The sequence below is a fragment of the Salmo salar genome, chromosome 05 (assembly GCF_965601325.2).
Source record: "Salmo salar chromosome 05, fSalSal1, whole genome shotgun sequence".
NCBI lineage: Eukaryota > Metazoa > Chordata > Actinopteri > Salmoniformes > Salmonidae > Salmo > Salmo salar.
In genome coordinates this window covers 35,382,554-35,402,843 of record NC_138295.1, presented here as the reverse complement: position 1 = coordinate 35,402,843, position 20,290 = coordinate 35,382,554, and the positions used below count along the sequence as shown (strand labels likewise).

General features: G+C 43.1%; 1 protein-coding gene across 1 annotated transcript in view; it reads left to right on the top strand.

Moving 5' to 3' along the window:
• LOC106604726 (vascular endothelial growth factor receptor kdr-like) overlaps positions 1-20,290 on the top strand; it is a 74,673-nt gene that overhangs the window by 14,759 nt on the left and 39,624 nt on the right. Inside the window, exons 3-11 of the mRNA XM_014199675.3 lie at positions 1,148-1,350; positions 4,289-4,416; positions 6,788-6,947; positions 8,984-9,120; positions 9,213-9,396; positions 9,592-9,718; positions 10,055-10,224; positions 11,868-12,024; positions 15,652-15,766. Of these exons, the coding sequence (XP_014055150.1) occupies positions 1,148-1,350; positions 4,289-4,416; positions 6,788-6,947; positions 8,984-9,120; positions 9,213-9,396; positions 9,592-9,718; positions 10,055-10,224; positions 11,868-12,024; positions 15,652-15,766 (1,381 nt within the window). The remainder of the gene's footprint in view (positions 1-1,147; positions 1,351-4,288; positions 4,417-6,787; positions 6,948-8,983; positions 9,121-9,212; positions 9,397-9,591; positions 9,719-10,054; positions 10,225-11,867; positions 12,025-15,651; positions 15,767-20,290) is intronic.

Genomic DNA, 20,290 nt, shown 5'->3' with positions numbered 1-20,290 from the left:
TGGTTTCTAGCCACTTGATGAGAGTTTGAAGTTGCTTGACCCAAGGCGCTGTAGGCAGAGGCAGTGGTATGCAGCGAGAAATGTTTCGAGCTCCTCTGGGATCGCTTTTAATGGGACCTCAAAAACGGCCATTGTTTGGAATATGTGTTATTTGAACACATCATCCCAGAGATCTCAGCCATGTGCAAGTCCAAGTTATCAAGATGACTCGAGATTATTGGAAGGGCCTTTAAACACTTTCCAATAAACATCATCTGAGAGGTCCTGAGGGAAGGGGCTGGACCTAATCAACTGGCAACCGGAACAAAATGGTGTGACACTGGAGAAATTCCCACAGAATAATTATTGCAAACCATTCATCTCTTTCTTTTCCTGAGAATATCCACTATCAAAAAAACAGAAAATACGCATAATCAGTCAGGTCACGTCAAAGCCAAAATATTACACAGATATGAATAAGTTTAAATAAAAGTTCAGATGGATTCTTAAAACTAGAATCCTTGGTTGCTACATCCATTTTTGGACTTAATGAATTGTATATACCCATTGATTCTTGAGGAATATAACTTATGTATGCCTCACGAGTTTAGTTAAACTGTTGTAGCCCATCAGAAGCCAACATATAACCTCGTTTTAAACAATGTACATGTAAACAAACACTGTATCTTCTAAAAACATGGTTAAAACTATCATTTTGATATCATGGATGGTCCGTCCTTGCATCCGTAGCTCTGTTTATGAATTTAAAAGAGGTTACATTTTCTCCAGGCTAGGTGACGGCTTTGTTATTGCTTCAGTTAAGTATTCCAGCTTTAAGAGCTTGTGCCTGTAACATTTGAGAGTATGTTTGTGTTCATAAATCAAGTGAGACAATGAAGGTATTTGACTTGGTGATGCTGCTGACCTGAGGGTGACGACCCAGAGCCCTAGTGGGGGTAGGAGGGTAATAAGAAAGTGATGATGCAGGTGGTCTGACTGACCCTCTCAGACCCTCTGTACTTTGTCGATTGACTTAGATGTTGCCCTTAACCACAGATCTAGAATCCGATTTCCCTACCCTCAATCCACATTTTAACCATTAGGGAAACTAAATCATATCTGATCCTCTATCAGTTCTTAGGGCTTACTTCTGCTGTGTCTTTATCAGAGGTGCCACCCAACTGCACTGGAGACTGCCTAGAAGGAACGTCACCTCGGAGGGGGTGCGCGTGGAGGAGTGTGAGGCCCGGGTGCACGCCCACTGCAGTAAGTTGCTGGTGAGCCACCTGAGCCCCAACGACACGGGCCTCTACAGCTGCAGGTACACCCAGCCCTCCGCCGACGTCAGCTCCACCTACATCTACGTCAAAGGTGAGTCCCGCTTTATACTGTTCAGACATTTCCCAGTGGTATAGCCCCTTGCATACAATGCTGTATTTGCAGCCCAAAGGGTTTTACATACAGTATAAAGTGTATGCTGACAGAGTAAATCATCATTGTTGAGTTCTATAATGACATTCTTGCGTGAAGTAGTGCCCTGCTCGGTCATGAATTTTAAGCCCAAGCACTACCCATGCCCACGACGTTCAGGCCCTACCCTACCCAGGCCTGATTGCTTCCGCCAAATTTTAGGGCTGGGACTTGCCTGAACGCGGAATAAGAAATAACTTCCTTTGTTAGGATCCATTAGCCGTCTCTGTCTGTTCTCCCCCTCTCTGCGCTGCTCGCTCTGCATGCGCTCTGTGCACGGCTCTGCTTGTGTGAGTATCCATAGCAATGCCTCTGCTTGCTGTTAAGCTCAGTGACAAGACAGAGAGCAGTTAGCTGTAAACTAGCTACTTTTTCTCCCTCTAAACACCGACAAAACTCAAGGAACATTACTTTTTCTGTTAAAATATTCTCTCCTGTGGACTCGGTCAATGTTCTAGTCTTATATTTGATGAGGTTCAAGCACTTCTGACACCATGATATGTACTTTGAAGCAAAACACAAGCAATTGGCTCAGCTTCAAAATGTTAATGATCAGTTTAGTGATACCCGAGCCCTACCCGTACCCTAGTAATTGCTGAAAAAACAGGCCCTTCCCAGCCCTAACCAGATGTATAATGTTGGGGCCCATCAGGCTCAGGTCAGGTAGCAGAGCTCTAGCGTGAAGTCCATAATAAGCCAATCGCTCCCAGCGGGTGAAAATTGATATGAAAAGGATCTCCCTTTGTGATTTAAATAGTTTGTTGGATTCTGTTAATTTTAACGCCGATAAGGACCTTTTTCACTTCTGATTTATGTTTTTTTTTCATATTTTTCGTTAGAGTTGGTTTGTTTCAGAACAGCATAAGTTCAACAAATTCCCAACAGGGGGTGATTTTAAATGGACCGACGCCTACAGTGCAGTACGGTTTAAACTGAGCCAGCTATTAGAACAACAGAGGCTCTTAAGGGCCAGGCTAGAGCCATGGTCACTGAGCAGCCTGACATCTTCCTGCATGATACAGGAGCTGGAAGCCAGCCAGTCTTTCAGAAAAAAAGACAGAATAAGATAAAAAAATATATATTTAGCAGACAACAACAGCCATAACTCTCCACATGTTGTAAAGAGGATGGTTTGTAATTACAGATATATGACTGTATGTTGAGAGGGGATTTTTTATTTTAAGGAGTCTAGTCCAAGCCATACAGAACTGAGGTGTGCCTCTAACAGAGAGAAAGGCTTTCCGCCGCTTCCTGACTCCTTCTGGGACAGGGAAGGAGAGTGTATCGCATTGGAAGCCCTTGTCATTGGCTATTATTTCCGGCTTCTGTTTTTCCAGTCAGTCTCACCTGGAGCCTCGCACGACACCAGCTATGGTCTCTCCCATGTTACAGGCTTAGTCCTCCCTCAAAATTTGGAGAATGACCTCTACGAAACAGACAAACTGCACGTACAAACACTTGCAAATAGCTCCTTCGTGAGAGCATTGCAAGGCAACAATAAATACCTTAAAACATTACCATAGTTGAGATTGCCATCAGTGTCCCTTCAAAAATCTCAAGGTCTTAGTCTGAGGGACTGTGGTGGGGATCAGTCTCATGGAACATCTGGGCAGAAAGATAAGAATGACGAATAACCTTTTCTGGATGAAACAAACAGTGAGTTCCTTTCTATCTCTGTCTGGACATATATTTTTTCCAGGACATCTTTTTGTCCAGCTCCTGTGATGTGTGTGCACAAATGTTTCTTAATATCCTGCCTTCAGAACAGATGCTGATATTTAGAGCCAACTTAAAATTGCGATGCAAAAAGTACTAGACTCCTTAGGTGGAGGTCCTAGTCTGATTCCCTGGCTGCTCTCTCTGCCTCCTCTGGCGATCTGACAGCCTGGTAGCCCCGTGTTTAGTCTAACCAGGCCTCTTTCAAAGACTTTCAACTGTTTATTAGATCATTTTCCATATTTGTTTTACAAATACTAGTCCATTTTATCACGCCAAAACAGCTCAGCCTCGCACAAATCACTCAAGTATTTGTGTAACAGCAAAGTTCACACAGCAGGTCTGTGAAAGAACAGTCAGAGAGGCATTGGATGCCTGCCCTGGTGAGAAAGACTGGAGCTGTGATAGAGCTATCATAGCTATCTCCACCCTGTTTCTTTATCCAAAGCTGCACCTAGCAGGAGGAGCGGGAGGGGGTTTGGAGAGTGAGCTGATCTCACTAGTCGGGAGATTCTGTTTGATCTCTGTGTGAGATAGATGGCCTGACATTACCCTGACTCTACTGAACTTAAAGACAGATTTGAAAGAATCCTTTTCCCCCCCAACTTTTTTGTTGTTTTTGTTGGTACTTTTACCCCTTTGTCGTGATATCCAATTGGTTGTTACAGTCTTGTCCCATCGCTGCAACCCCCTGACGGACTCGCAAGAGCCATCTGTTCTCCTAAACACGACCCTGCCAAGCCGCACTGCTTCTTAACACATTGCTCGCTTAACCCGGAAGCCAGCCACACCAATGTGTGGGAGGAAACACTGTCCAGCTGGCGACCGTTGTCAGCTTGCAGGCACCCGGCCCGCCACAAGGAGTCGCTAGAGCTCGATGGGCCAAACCCTCCCCTAACACGGACCAATTGTGCGCCGCCTCATGGGTCTCCCAGTCACGTCCAGCTGTGAGACAGCCTGGGACTGAATCCGGGTCTGTAGTGATGCCTCAAGCACTGCGTTGCAGTGCCGTAGACAGCTGCGCCACTCGGGAGGCTCACCCCTACTTTTAATAAAATACAGCTAATTAAATTAATTAAATTCATAGAGTAATTATTGATATTCTCTTTCATTTGTTCTACAGATCACCAGCATCCGTTTGTGGAGCACCATTTCCCCATTCCATACACCTTGTTTACATTCAGACATGAGGCCACCCTAGTGATTCCCTGTAGAACAACTTCTCCTGACCAGATTGTCACTCTTGAAGGGGTAAGACTTTTAATGATTATTAGTTTCTGTATTCACATTCTTCATTCACATTCTTATTCACAAGAGAGCAAATGTTAGCATTTATTATGATACTAACCAATGTTGACCAGTTGTACACGCTATGAGACAGTATGGGCATCAGACTGATTACTTTACCAGAGTGTACCTTAACATTTTCTGAAAGAGAAGTCTGCCATTGACGTCACTAAAGTCAAGATCGCAAAGAGACATGATAAACACAGGCGCTCTGCACTATGGGCATCTTAGGAGTTCTCACACCCATCAAACGGTAGGCCACTCAAGCATTTGGGAACAGACAGTGGCCACAGAGAGGGGAAGCTCAGGGGCAGGAGAGGGAGTCATCCTGTCTGCTTCCTGCTAAGAACAGGAAGGTCTTCCAATATATTTTTTCTGCAGAATACAATCTCTCTCTAAATATAGAAGACCTCCTGTTTTAAATATCTTGTCCAGGAAATGCTAGTATAATAAGCAATACATACAGCGGCTTGCGAAAGTATTCACCCCCCTTGGCATATTTCCTATTTTGTTGCCTTAAAACCTGGAATTCAAATGTATTTTGGGGGGGGTTGTATCATTTTATTTACAAAACATGCCTACCACTTTAAAGATGCAAAATATTTTTTATTGTGAAATAAACAAGAAATATCACAAAAAAACAGAAAACTTGAAGTCAATACCCCAAAGTCAATACTTTGTAGAGTCACCTTTTGCAGAAATTACAGCTGCAAGTCTATTGGGGTATGTCTCTATAAGCGTGGCACATCAAGCCACTGGGATTTTTTTTCCCATTCTTCAAGGCAAAACTGTTCCAGCTCCTTCAAGTTGGATGGGTTCCGCTGATGGACAGCAATTTTAAGTCATACCACAGATTCTCAATTGGATTGAGGTCTGGGCTTTGATTAGGCCATTCCAAGACATTTAAATGTTTCCCCTTAAACTACTTGAGTGTTGATTTAGCAGTATGCTTAGGGCCATTGTCCTGCTGGAAGGTGAACCTCCATCCCAGTCTCAAATCTCTGGAAGACTGAAACAAGTTTCCCTCAAGAATTTCCCTGTATTTAGCGGCATCCATCATTCCTTCAATTCTGACCAGTTTCCCAGTCCCTGCCTATGAAAAACATCCCCACAGCATGATGTTGCCACCACCATGCTTCACTGTGGGGATGTTGTTCTCGGGGTGATGAGAGTTGTTGGGTTTGTGCCAGACATAGCGTTTTCCTTGATGGCCAAAAACTAAATTTTAGTCTCATCTGACCAGAGTACCTTCTTCCATATGTTTGGGGAGTCTCCCACGTGCCTTTTGGCAAACACCAAACGTGTTTGCTTATTTCTTTCTCTAAGCAATGGCTTTTTTTCTGGCCACTCTTCCGTAAAGCCCAGCTCTGTGGAGTGTACGGCTTAAAGTGGTCCCATGGACAGAGATCATGTGACAGATCATGTGACACTTAGATTGCACACAGGTGGACTTTATTTAACTAATTATGTGACTTCTGAACGTAATTGGTTGCACCAGATCTTATTTAGGGGCTTCATAGCAAAGGGGGTGAATACATATGCACGCACCACTTTTCCGTTGAAAATTTTTAACATTTCTTTGAAGCAATTTTTTTTTTCATTTCACTTCAACAATGTGAACTATTTTGTGTATGTCCATTACATGAAATCCAAATAAAAATCAATTTAAATTACAGGTTGAAATGCAACAAAGTAGGAAAAACGCCAAGGGGAATGAATACTTTTGAGTTGGGTGTAGGGTACTGGGTCACAGTGACCAAGCTCCTTGTCTTATTACAGTATCCTATAACACAAAACAGCCTTCCTATAAATTATGTGCAACAATGAACAGAGTGCGTCTTCTGCTGCATGTTGACATGATGCCAGACCTCATGTCTTGTTCGGATGGCAAAGTTAGTGGGCTGTGTGACCTCCCTGCTACTGGAAGATCTCTGTGCATTTCTCCTTCCTTCCTCCCTACTTCCTTCCTTCCCCTCTCGCTTCTCTCCCAGCAGCATAACACTTGGCTGGAGAACAAACAACCGCAGTGGTAAGCCTTGGCCACGTCCATCCATTTCATCCCTTGTTCAAAGTCAACAGTGCTCCGTGCATCGCTGTGTGGATAATTGCGATAGTTACACTCCATAAAACCATGAAAATGAATCAGAAGTCGGTTCTAACGGGCTGTCATCTCCAGCTGAGCTCATTGGAGTGTGGAGTTTCATATCAAAGCCAGTTGCCCACATCGTATTTTAGTCTGACTGGCTGAGTGCTTTTTAAAGACTTGCAGAACTAGAAGTGTGACTAAACATATAAGCCCTTTGACAAACACTTTGCTACCTGTCTCTTCTTTCAGCTGCCACCCTTATCAGAGGAGATAGAACAATCGAAGGAATGGGACCCCAAAATAGGCTTTGTGATCCCATATGGTCCCTACGATTCCTTTCATCACCTGACCTGTGTCACCAGCGTCAACGGCCAACAGGTCCAGTCACAGTACATCCCTCTGAGGCAAAGTGAGTAACTTCTCCTTTTCTAATTGAGCTTTTAACCTTGTATTGCAGTGGGCTAAATCAGGGTTACACAGAGTGTTTCTTGGTAGTCTAAAACAAATCTACTTTGACACAAAAGTATACACCTCACACACATGTTTATGGGCTTAAAAAAAAGAATACTCCTGTACCATGTCAGATATAGAGTTGAAATAAAAATAAAAATAGCATCCCAATATTACACTTGATATACACTACCGTTCAAAAGTTTGGGGTCACTTAGAAATGTTCTTGTTTTTTGAGTTGCAAAATGAATAGGAAATATAGGTTATAAATCATTATTTTTAATTGAAATAATAATTGTATCCTTCAAACTTTGCTTTCGTCAAAGAATCCTCAATTTGCAGCAATTACAGCCTTGCATACCTTTGGCATTCTAGTTGTCAATTTGTGGAGGTAATCTGAAGAGATTTCACCCCATGCTTCCCGAAGCACCTCCCACAAGTTGGATTGGCTTGATGGGCACTTCTTACGTACCATACGGTCAAGCTGCTCCCACAACTGCTCAATAAGGTTGAGATCTGGTGACTGTGCTGGCCACTCCATTATAGACAGAATACCAGCTGACTGCTTCTTCCCTAAATAGTTATTGCATAGTTTGGAGCTGTGCTTTGGGTCATTTTGCTGTTGTAGGAGGAAATTGGCTCCAATTAAGCGCCGTCCACAGGGTATGGCATGGCATTGCAAAATGGAGTGAAGCCTTCCTTCTTCAAGATCCCTTTTACCATGTACAAATCTCCCAATTTACCACTACCGAAGCACCCCCAGACCATCACATTGCCTCCACCATGCTTGACAGATGACGTCAAGCACTCCTCCAGCATCTTTTAATTTTTTCTGCGTCTCACAAATGTTCTTATTTGTGATCCGAACACCTCAAACTTAGATTTGTCTGTCCATAACACTTTTTTCCAATCTTCCTCTGTCCAGTGTCTATGTTCTTTTGTCCATCTTAATCTTTTCTTTTTATTGGCCAGTCTGAGATATGTATTTTTCTTTGCAACTCTGCCTAGAAGGCCAGTATCCCAGAGATGCCTCTTCACTGTTGATGTTGAGACTGGTGTTTTGCAGGTACTATTTAATGAACATGCAGGTTGAGGACTTGTGAGGCGTCTGTTTCTCAAACTAGACACTCTAATGTACTTGTCCTCTTACTCAGTTGTGCACCGGGGCCTCCCACTCCTGTTTCTATTCTGGTTAGAGCCAGTTTACTCTGTTCTGTGAAGGGAGTAGTACACAGCGTTTTACAAGATCTTCAGTTTCTTGGCAATTTCTCGCATGGAATAGTCTTCATTTCTCAGAACAAGAATAGGCTGACGAGTTTAAAAAGAAAGGTCTTTGTTTCTGGCCATTTTGAGCCTGTAATCAAACCCACAAATGCTGATGCTCCAGATACTCAACTAGGCTAAAGAAGGCCAGTTGTATTGCTTCTTTAATCAAGACAACAGTTTTTAGCTGTGCTAACATAATTGCAAAAGTGTTTTCTAATGATCAATTAGCCTTTTAAAATGATCAACTTGGATTAGCTAACACAACGTGCCATTGGAACACAGGAGTGATGGTTGCTGATAATGGGCCTCTGTACACCTACGTAGATATTCTATCAAAAATATAATATATTCCAGCTACAATAGTCATTTACAACATTAACAATGTCTACACTATATTTCTGATCAATTTGATGTTATGTTAATGGACAAAAAATGGGCTTTTCTTTCAAAAACAAGGACATTTCTAAGTGACCCCAAACTTTTGAACGGTAGTGTACATTACAGAAGTCTGAAATATAACGAAACCTTTTCACATAGAAACATCAGATTGTCTGAGGGTTTCTTTAAACAATGTTTATTAATTATGAAATTATGAAAAATATTAGTAACATTCCACCCATGAAGCCACTCGGTCATGTGACTGCAGGAAAGGGCTACGAGAGACAGAGGGATTACTGAGGATGTTGCTTCATTTTCACTGTGTCTTCCCTTCTAACTCTGCTTGCATAGCCAACTCCCTGAGGAACGTAAAGATCAACCGTGAACGACTCAAGCTGTTAGTGGGAGATACTCTGGTCCTCAACTGCTCTGCAGAGACCACCTTCAACGGAAGGATCAACTTCCAATGGGAATACCCAAAGAGGATGGTAAGTTCTTAGTCATTCAACATCTTTTAAGATTACTGGTCAATTACTGGTCAATGTTTCAGGGTTGTTGATGAATGCCTTTGCGTCCCCAGGTCAATCGGAACCCCACCGTCAATAAGATCAGAGAGAATCCGGCTTTGATCACCAGGATGTACAAAGCCATCACCTTGTCCAACATCACCATGGACGACAGGGGCACGTACAGGTGCACGGCGGAGATAGGGAACGCTGAGATGGGGAAAAAGAAGCACGCCTCAGCCAAGGTCACCATCTACGGTGGGTCAGTGTTTTAGGAACTGGTACTGCGAGAAGGCAAGGTCTCACTGAGCTAAGGCAGAGACAGACATAACTCCATTGTAAGGGTCATCTTGGGCATTCATTGTGTGACCTCATTGATAGTACATTTATACTGTTGTTTTTCAACAGTCGTTTTAATGCTTTCATCATTGGTCTTCTCCCGTGTGATTTCAGAACATCCATACCTGAATGTGTCCTATAAGAATGAATGGGCCAGGAGAGTAGTCTACACAGAGGGTAGAAACAAGCTGATGTTTGAACCCAAGGTCAATGCACTGCCACCACCCGACACTATGACATGGTAAGACTGAGTTCAGCTGCTGGGACATTCCACTGCGTGTATTGTCAACTCCTGATGAATATAATAGCTCTGTTGTGACTGTGTGCACTAAACTAAAGCATGCGAGTATTTGATTTGGGATATAGAGTTGCTCACTAATTATCATCACAACAAACAAACAAAAAAAATGCATGAAATGAAATGAATGAGATGTATGTATTCACTACTGGAAGTCGCTCTGGATAAGAGCGTCTGCTAAAATGACTAAAATGTAAAAAAAATGTAAAACAACTTTCATATCAGTACATTATGATGAGCTGAACTTCTAAAGCAAATGTTGGTGTATCTCGTGCCCAGGTATAAGGATGGCGTCCCCATCAACGAGAACTCCACTTGTTACGAGTCTTCAGGCTACAACCTACTCATCAAGGACGTGAAGCAGAAGGATGCCGGGGTCTTCACCATCGCCTTGGGCAACAAGGAGAGAGGCCTCTACAGGAATCTCAGCTACACTCTGGTAGTCCAAGGTAAAGCTCCTTTTAAGTCGCTGCTCTATCCCATCCTATACCCCATACCTTGTCCTTCCAAATGACTGGCCATCCTGAGGAAATGAGGCAATGGCCTGGACTTTGGGCCTCAGCATTTCGACCAGCATCGGCACATTGGGTTCTGCAGTATGACAGGAACCCAGCCTCTCTAGCTCCTCACGTATAGGTGCATGGCTGAGATGGGGAACAAGAAGCACGCCTCGGCCAAGGTCACCATCTACGGTGGGTCAGTGTGTTCGGAACTGGTACTGCGTGAAGGCAAGGTCTCACTGAGCTAAGGCAGGGACGGACATAACTCCATTGTAAGCGTCATCTTGGGCAATCATTTGTTTACATCCTCTCCATGTGTATGTAGCCCATCTGGCCCAGCACCACTCGTGTAAACAACCGTGTTCTGTACATTATATAGGGCTATTTGGGTACTTTATATGCTTTAGCAAAGACTGTTCAAACAAATATATTGTAATGATTGCCATGTAAATACTGATGGTTGTTAACACCAGCGGTTGTAGAAGTGGTTGGTGTTATGTTCTGGGGCTTTGATTGTGTGTTGGATGGAGAGTCGAGGAGTGCAATCTGCCTGCCCTTAAGAACTCTGTTGAGCAACACGTGTGCCACTCAGATACTACTCCAAGCTGGCGACGGGGGGGCAATAGAACGCATAACAAAGTATTTCCATCCCATTCCCCGCACATTACCCAGGAATCCCTCTGTCATGCCAAAGTGGAAAGATCAGCCCCCTCTCTCCCCCATATAAATGTTATCTATGGACACTTGCTGTCCCGATTGCTCAACGCAACATAGTTATTGGAATGGCAAAAATAATGACCCAGACAAAAACAATGGAAGGAGAAATCAAGAAAGATTCCTGGGAACAGTTAGGAAACAATTTTAAACGTCGTTCATCAAGCGTTTGAAGTTCAGCCCCAGTGCTTCAGATCTCAAATATTCAGCAGCCGGGGCTTGAACTGAGGACATTGCTGAGAGAAACCATGTTACGACTTCAGCCTCAGCCTCACCAATGCATGCAGGCATACAAACACACACACACACACACACACACACACACACACACACACACACACACACACACACACACACACACACACACACACACACACACACACACACACACACACACACACACACACACACACACACACACACACACACACACACACACACTGACTGGTTGACAATGATTAACTGATGTGAACATTTTCCTGGAGGTGGCATCCAGTCTGTCTGTCCGTCCGCCAGTCAGTCTGGTGTTGATTACTGCTGTGTTCTCCCACACTCCTGATCCACTGACCTGGGCCTGGGCATAGGGCCACATCTGTCCCAGAGGCAGCAGGGTAGAGGTCAGGCTCTGAGACACTGTGACACCCTGATGTGATGGACAACCACAGGGTATCAGGGCTATGCAATCACTCAGCCATTTTCAAGCACTTCAAAGCCCACTCTCTGAGGCTAGATGACAACTGGATGTTGATGGCACCTTTTCCATGGTTATTCATCATGATCACGGACCTGTATCTTTATAAAGACATTATGACCTCAAACAGCCAGGTAGAGTGTAACGGTTAATGCAACAGTGTCTGATCTCTTTGTCTGTGTCTCAGTGAGGCCTATGATCTCAGAAGAGGAGGTGTCCTCGGTGGACGTCCAACCGTACATGTTCGGCAAGCAGCACCAGCTAACCTGCACCGCCTTTGGAGTGCCCATGCCCGACATCACGTGGCTCTGGCAACCATGCCATCCTGACCCCACCGACAAAGAGTGAGTCACCGACACACCATCCTGGCTTGTTTATCCGGGGGTGGGGGGTGAACTAAATCATTAACTAAACTGCGAAGACCATTTTCTTTTAATTCTCCTACTGCATCAGTGCCTTTTAACCTTAACGCTTCCAGTAACACAATTCTGCATTCTTCACTTCTTGTTTTTCACTTTCACAATGTTCCTTCATTGGTAATGTACTTTCATTGTTTTCCTGTAAACCATAAGAATACCACAGACCTGGGAAGATACAGTATCAAGGCTTTGCACAATCATAAGGCACAACTCCCAAGATCCAAAGCAATAAACCCAGAACTGAGATGAAAGTCCTATATTTTTTCCTCAAACCACCCAGCCCATGGATCAAAAGGATACTTAGTCACCAAGACCATCTGACTCGAGTTTCGAATGACAGAAACGGCCAGTTTCATGCGGAGAACGGAGATAGGTCACAGGGAGGTTTGTGTGTTTTCTCATCCTGGGGTCACTGTGCATTTCTAGTTATTTCTGTAGGTATGGTGAAACACTGCCTTGTCCACACTGCCTTGAGTTTTATTGTCCACTCTCGGGCCTGTATGAATAGACATGATTGGTAAAGCAGACCAGCTTTGTCTTAGCCAGTGCACCTCCTGGTTATGTTTTGGATGAGTGTTTAGGTTTGTTGGACGCTAAGCTCAGCTGTCACAGTATTGGAACTGGATCGTACAGACAGACAGACACACACACACACACACACACACACACACACACACACACACACACACACACACACACACACACACACACACACACACACACACACACACACACACACACACACACACACACACACACACACACACACACACACAGACGCACAGACACACACACAAAGACAAACAGACACACACACACACACATACAAAGACAAACAGACACACAGACACACATACAAAGACAAACAGACAGACAGACACACATACAAAGACAAACAGACAGACAGACACACATACAAAGACAAACAGACACACAGACACACATACAAAGACAAACAGACACACAGACACACATACAAAGACAAACAGACAGACAGACACACATACAAAGACAAACAGACACACAGACACACATACAAAGACAAACAGACACACAGACACACATACAAAGACAAACAGACACACAGACACACATACAAAGACAAACAGACACACAGACACACATACAAAGACAAACAGACAGACAGACACACATACAAAGACAAACAGACACACAGACAGACACACATACAAAGACAGATAGACAGACGCACAAATAAAGACAGACGCACATACAAAGACAGACAGACAGACACACATACAAAGACAGACGCACATACAAAGACAGACAGACAGACACACATACAAAGACAGACGCACATACAAAGACAGACACAAAACCAGATCATCGTATGAGTCTGGAGTCCAGAACCACCAGGCAAGCCCAGGGCTCCTTCTCCATAAACATGCCTGCATCCTTTTAATTGACTCTGGCCCAGAATACAAACATTTATCAAAGAAATGCAGCCCCGGAGAATTCCCCACTCATTTGTGGCCGTTGGCTCTGTGGGCGGGGAGTGAGGATATATTAGTCTCAGACTCCCCGAGCTTTTAGAGAGCTGAACGGGACAGAGCGTGTGGTATGAGTGACTGGGCGTGAATGTCGACCTGCTAGTGAACCTTTAACAACATGAACATTCCCTGAAAGCCAGAGCAGCCAGAACACAGTCAGTGACAGCAGGGGTCCTTTCTGAAGGCGTAAGTTCAGGCAAACAATGGGCCATTACCGCGGGATTATCAGGACCCAACACCGCTAGAAAAACACGTCTCTGGACGGCCTCACAACGGAGGGCCTGATTTATGTTACACTTCATGCGCTTTAGCTTGACAAGTGCTTCTGTTAATTATCCATAATTATTGGTTAAAAAACCCACTCTTGGTATGCCAAATTTGTGACAGAAATAATGGCGGAGGGTCAAGCTGTGTCAAAGTGCCCCGTTTCTGCAGTCCTAAAGATAATCAACTCTGGCAATGGAAACAGTGGCTCATAAACGTTTGACGCTGAAAAGGGCTTGTTTTTTCAGCAGCTAATGAGGGAGTGGCTTCAGACAGAGAAACAGCCCAGGCCAGCCGTGGCCTGATTGGAGGCAGATTGAGCCAACTGTTTGTTTTATACAGTTCAGACCCACTTCAAGTACCTGTCACTGCAAATTGACCACTTATCATTTCAGGAGGGGACCTCGAATAAATCACAAATCACAGTCCCCTTGTGGTTGGGGAAGCGTAACGTCTCAGATAGCGGTTGGGAGTTAAAGAAAGAGTGATTGGGAGATGGGGCGAGATGAAGGGGGGGGGTTCTTTATCAGCAGCAGGGTAAGATGGTATCAGCTGTCCCTTGTTGACCCAATAAGGTTTGGGGAACAGGCTTATCTCCTCTGGCCAGAGAGTGCGGGGGGGTTTCCTGTTCGAGGTGACGCATAGCCAGCAGCATACCACCATGCACTGCTGAATTGCCTCCGAAGCTAATCAAATCAAATCAAATGTTATTTGTCACATGCGCTGAATACAACAGGTGTAGAACTTACCGTGAAATGCTTGCTTAAAAGCCCCTAACCAACAATGCAGTTCAAGAAATAGAGTTAAGAAAATATTTACTAAATAAACTAAAGTAAAAAAATCTAATCAAAAAGTAACACAAGAAAATTACTAAACAATAACGAGGCTCTATAAAGGGGGTACCGGTACCGAGTCAATGTGTGGGGGTACAGGTTAGTCGAGGTGAAAGCAGGGTTGGTCCTAGTCAATCCCTGGATGGGAGACCAGATGCTGCTGGGAGTTGTGTTGAATGGCCAGTAGGAGGCATTCTTTCCTCTGGTCTAAAAAAATATATAATATCCCAATGCCCCAGGGCAGTGATTGGGGACATTGCCCTGTGTAGGGTGCCATCTTTTGGATGGGATGTTAAACGGGTGTCCTGACTCTCTGTGTGGTCACGAAAGATCCCATGGCACTTATTGTAGGGGTGTTAATCCTGGCTAAATTCCCAATCTGGCCCTCATCATGGCCACCTAATCATCCCCAGCTTCCAGTTGTCTCATTTATTCCCCCTCCGCTCCACTGTAACTATTCCCCAGGTCGTTGCTGTAAATGAGAATGTGCTCTCAGTCAATTTACCTGGTCAAATAAGGGATAAATAAAAAGCATAGCATGGGGCTTCCTGTCACACTGCTGCCTCGCTCCTTACCAGCCTGATTGTTCCCCTCAGCAGGCAGTCTGGTTTTACTGGGCTGTAGCTCACTGCACCCTAAAAGGCTATACAAAAGCTATGGTGTTAGTCAGAGCTTCTTAGGGTTTAATTCCTGCCGTTTCAGTGACACATTGTCAAACCGTTTGGACAGCTATCGCTGGTCCATATTATCAATCGATGGTCCATAGTATCATTTCTGGTTCCCACTAATTAAACACAAGAAATTATGTCATGGCCACACAGCATCCTGCTCTAACAGTCTCCTGTCCAATATTCTGTACTAATTGACAAAACTGAGTTCATATTTTAGGTAACCTGCAGCCGTTTCGTCTAGTTGAGTAATCACTGATTTCCTCTGTCCTATAGGTGCACCCTTTACACTGAGCCAATCCCAGTTCAACTGGACGATAAGGGGAACTACTCACACAACTGGATTGAGAGCATAAACAACCAAACTGAACTGGTGAAAGGAAAGAACAAGGTATGTATATAATATGGGTTTGATCTCATTAGATTTGTAACCTGAAACTGCTTAACGTTGTACAACTTAGAACAATAGTTCATGTGGGTGTACTTTTCATATATGAGTCAGGTTTGATAAATACACTGTAATCTGAGCAGAAATGTAAATGTCAATGACAAAATAGTTGTGCAATTAATTTTTTTTTTTGATTTCACCTTTATTTAACCAGGTAAGCTAGTTGAGAACAAGTTCTCATTTACAACTGCGACCTGGCCAAGAATAAAGCAAAGCAGTGCGACACAAACAACAACACAGAGTTACACATGGAATAAACATTTTAACATTTAACATTTTAGTCATTTAGCAGACGCTCTTATCCAGAGCGACTTACAGTAGTGAATGCATACATTTCATACATTTAATTTCATGCATTTTTTGTACTGGCCCCCCGTGGGAATCGAACCCACAACCCTGGCGTTGCAAACACCATGCTCTACCAACTGAGCCACAGGGAAGGCAAACATATACAACAATTACTTTGAGATGTACTGTGTGAGAAAGGGATTTAGAGTAAATGGCTATAGAGAGGGCTCGGAGAGACGAACACTGACGTGGAAATCTCCATGGCCGTTCTCTTTGAGATGGCAACATCTGAAAACAATAAATCTAGGCAATCCCCATCCTCATATTGGCAGTTCTAGAATGTTCTAGAATGATTAATTCTATCTACATCACTTTAGACTTATGTAACTGTGACCAAAAGTTATGGAAGGATCATCAATATGTATAATGAAATATAGTACAGTCTGTACAGTACATTGTAAATACAGTTCATTTATACATTGTAATATAAAACATGTACAGAGAAAAAGCTATATATGGTAAAATACATTTAGCGTATACCAGTAGGCATATTTATGACACGGAAACCCACTTTATTGTTTACGCTGCAGAAACTGCCACTAAATCAACTTATCCGTCATTTCGTATATGCTGTCTGCCACAAACAGGCCATCATATCTGACATGATTTGCTTTTTATTAAAAGAAGCCCCTTAGCCTTCAATTAAGGTCAACGCAAGTCGAGCGCCAGAACTGCCATGAAGAAAAAGCATTTTGGCTCTTTTCAGGGCTGCTCTCTTGAATCGTTTGTCCGTCTGCCCCATTAACTGAAAGACACAGTTCATTTCACCCTGCTGGAGTGAAAAACACCCTCAGAACAAAACGCAGATTTTGGATCTAAAGCAGCGAGGCCTGTAAATGATACCGCTGCCTAGTCTGCCAGAGAGCACTGTTTATTCTGACATCAGTGGATCTTTGTCTGTTGGAACACTGAGGCCTGTGGAGCTCCTCGTAAAACAGCCCAATACAGCCGTATGCGTGTGCAGACAGCGGAGAATGGACTTTTATAGGTTCCCTCCTAACTCCACTGACCTTTTTGAAGAGATCAGCCGTAATCGCTGGAACTACTGAAACAAAGTTTGGAAATTGAAATAATTGGTTATTTTCATTGTTTTCATCATATCTGTATTATTTGACTATAGCTGAACGTAATGGTTCCACAAGAGGTATGCAAATAATTACCATCTTAAAAGTGTTCACCTGGAACACCTTGACCATATAACCACACAACTATTAGTTCCTACGTCTCCAATAGAAGTTTCTGCAATTTGCCCTGCAGTTTACTAAACACTCGATCACTTCCTCTCACAAGAAATGGACCATGTCTTGGCATGCGTTCCCAAAGCATACTGACCATGGAGACTGTAGACATTACAGCACATGTTCTAGAGGAGCTTGTTACCAAAACCATTCACTCCAAACGTAATTAAGTGCAGGCCTCTACTGTTTTCCCCAAAAGCCCATCTATAGGATTAGTTGAAAGACAGCCGTTCCAACACACTAGGTCAAATTGGGACATAAATCTAGCCAGCATATAAGCATTTCAGCAGCACAAGCAAACCTACCACCGAAGAAAATACTGGTAATATTAAGTCATTACCCAAACACGTATGCTGGTGTGGTAAACTTTATGAAATTGTATTTCTCCAGCTTTCCTCTATAGGAGATTTATGAAGGTGTTTCCTCCCTCTGATGATGCACGGTTGAAGGGATTTCGAATCATGCTAATGGTATACATACGGTAAATAACAGGACTCATGCTAATGGTATACAGTACATACTGTAAAGAACGGGAATCATGCTAATGGTATACATACTGTAAAGAACGGGAATTATGCTAATGGTATACATACTGTAAAGAATGGGAATCATGCTAATGGTATACATACTGTAAAGAACAGGAATCATGCTAATGGTATACATACTGTAAAGAACAGGAATCATGCTAATGGTATACATACTGTAAAGAACAGGAAGGCCCGCACACTGCTTGTGCTCCCAATTCACCACTTTATTGACTACCTATCGATCTGAAACGGATCTCCTTCAGGTACAATACAGTACACACCTAGTAATAGAGGGCTTAGGCTTCATTCACTTCCAACACTACCAATCTCTGATGGACATAAATAGGGAGGCTCTCCTTATTTACAAGCGCTTGTGGCCCAAACACCAGTGTTTTATAGGGGTGAGGACTAAGGGTCAGTGATAACAAGCACTGATTTGTTGGGAGATAATTATTTTCTGTCACCCCACATAAATCGCTGTTCTCCGTGAATGAGAATAGAGTGTTAATCAGGTTTGCATGGCCAGCCTCAGAGGGGCTCCTGGTGGAGAGGGGGACCGACTGGGCTGGGTCACAGCGCCAGGGGACGGGGGGAGAGAAGCATGGGCCCTCCCTGGGGTCACAATGCGTCTGGTCAAGTCACCACTTAGGGACAGAGCGCACTTGTTGAAACGACTGTTTTCCAGCTCACTTTACATCATCGTGAGTAATGACCGTAACACAACACCACGTAACTACTCCATCAGTGGTCTGACCAATGTCATAACAACTCGGGTAGACAACTTAACACAACTTCAAGCTAGTTTTTTCATCCAAACATGTTTACACAGCGCACACTCACAATCAGGGTTTGGTAGGTTACTTTCTAAGTGTAATCTGTTACAGTTACAAGTTACTTGTCCAAAATTATAATCAGTAACGCGACTTTTGGATTACCCAAACTCAGTAACGTAATCTGATTACATTCCGTTACTTTTAGATTACTTTCCCCTTACGAGGCATTAGAAGAAGACAAAAATGTATGTTACCAATTGAACGACATCTATTGCAGGATAAATCAATGTTAAAGTGTATGTAGCTGGCTCTATATGGATGTTACATTTTACTTTATGGGTTGGTTATGTAGGCTTCTTTTAACCCATCGCTTTCTACTACATATAATAGTACGATTAAATTAAATCTTTACATTAAAAACCAAAGTCTATCAGAATTCCAGCCATTTTAATAAATGTTATACCACTTGATCTTCAAGAATAGGACTTGGAAATATGGAAGTATAGATTAGCCAAATTGTTTTACCTGAGCATGACCCCAAAACTAAGGATAATACAGTATTAGCTAGCCCTACTCTGTTGTTCATGATTTTGTTGTCATGAAGGACTGATTGGGCTCATTAATTCGATAATTTATAAGTCCAAAAATAGATGTAGCAACTACAGATTGCCCCCTTAAGTCTATCAAAAGTGTGCAAGTTTGAGCATGTGTGCATTAGGCCTATGTATTTTTTTTTTTATCAGCATGAATTAGATTGAGCAGTAAAAGCCCCACTTTTATTCCATAAACTGGGATCCACACTACGCAGCTGTTGCAAGAGCGCATTTTTCACTGGCTGTCCACTGGTTTCAAAAACAATGATTGATTGGCAGCTTAAACTTCTTGAATCCAACCATTATTGGGTTCAAATACACATTTAGATTTGTGAACAGCCATCCACAACAACCACAATCCGTAAAACGAAAATAGCTAAATGAGAGAGCAGCAGTGTGATTTACATCAATGCGCTAAGTAGATATCAATAATAAGTGATATCCATATCACCGTAGACTACACCACTACTGTCATCCTTACCTCCAAGCGTTTATTCAAATTGGATAATCTTTGGATGCCGACAGCAGTCGCACCATTGGAAGACATTTGCAGCGTTTTTACTGTAGCCTACAAAAGCCTATTCCTGCTTTTTTCCCGCGACCCATCAAACACATTCATTTTGGTGTTTCATCATAGTGGTCTCTGACTTGTGGTCAGACTCGCTCAGGTGGAACAAACATAAACTTTTTCAATGCTGATTTGAATGTCATTGATAAACAGAGAAGTGTCAACGTTTTCTTTTCTCGCAAACATCCTTTCTGAATTTAAAAGTAATCCTCAAAGTAATCATCTAGTTTTTCAAAAGTATCGGTAATCTGATTACAATATTTTTGCTGCTATTGTAACGGATTACAGTTACCGTTTTTGTGTAATCCGTTACTCCCCAACCCTGCTCACAATATGAGCTGAAACATTGAAACCATATTAAAACAGGGAAAATGTGTCCGACACAGTCCAGTCTCATGGCTAAAGCCCTGTTTCTGAGGG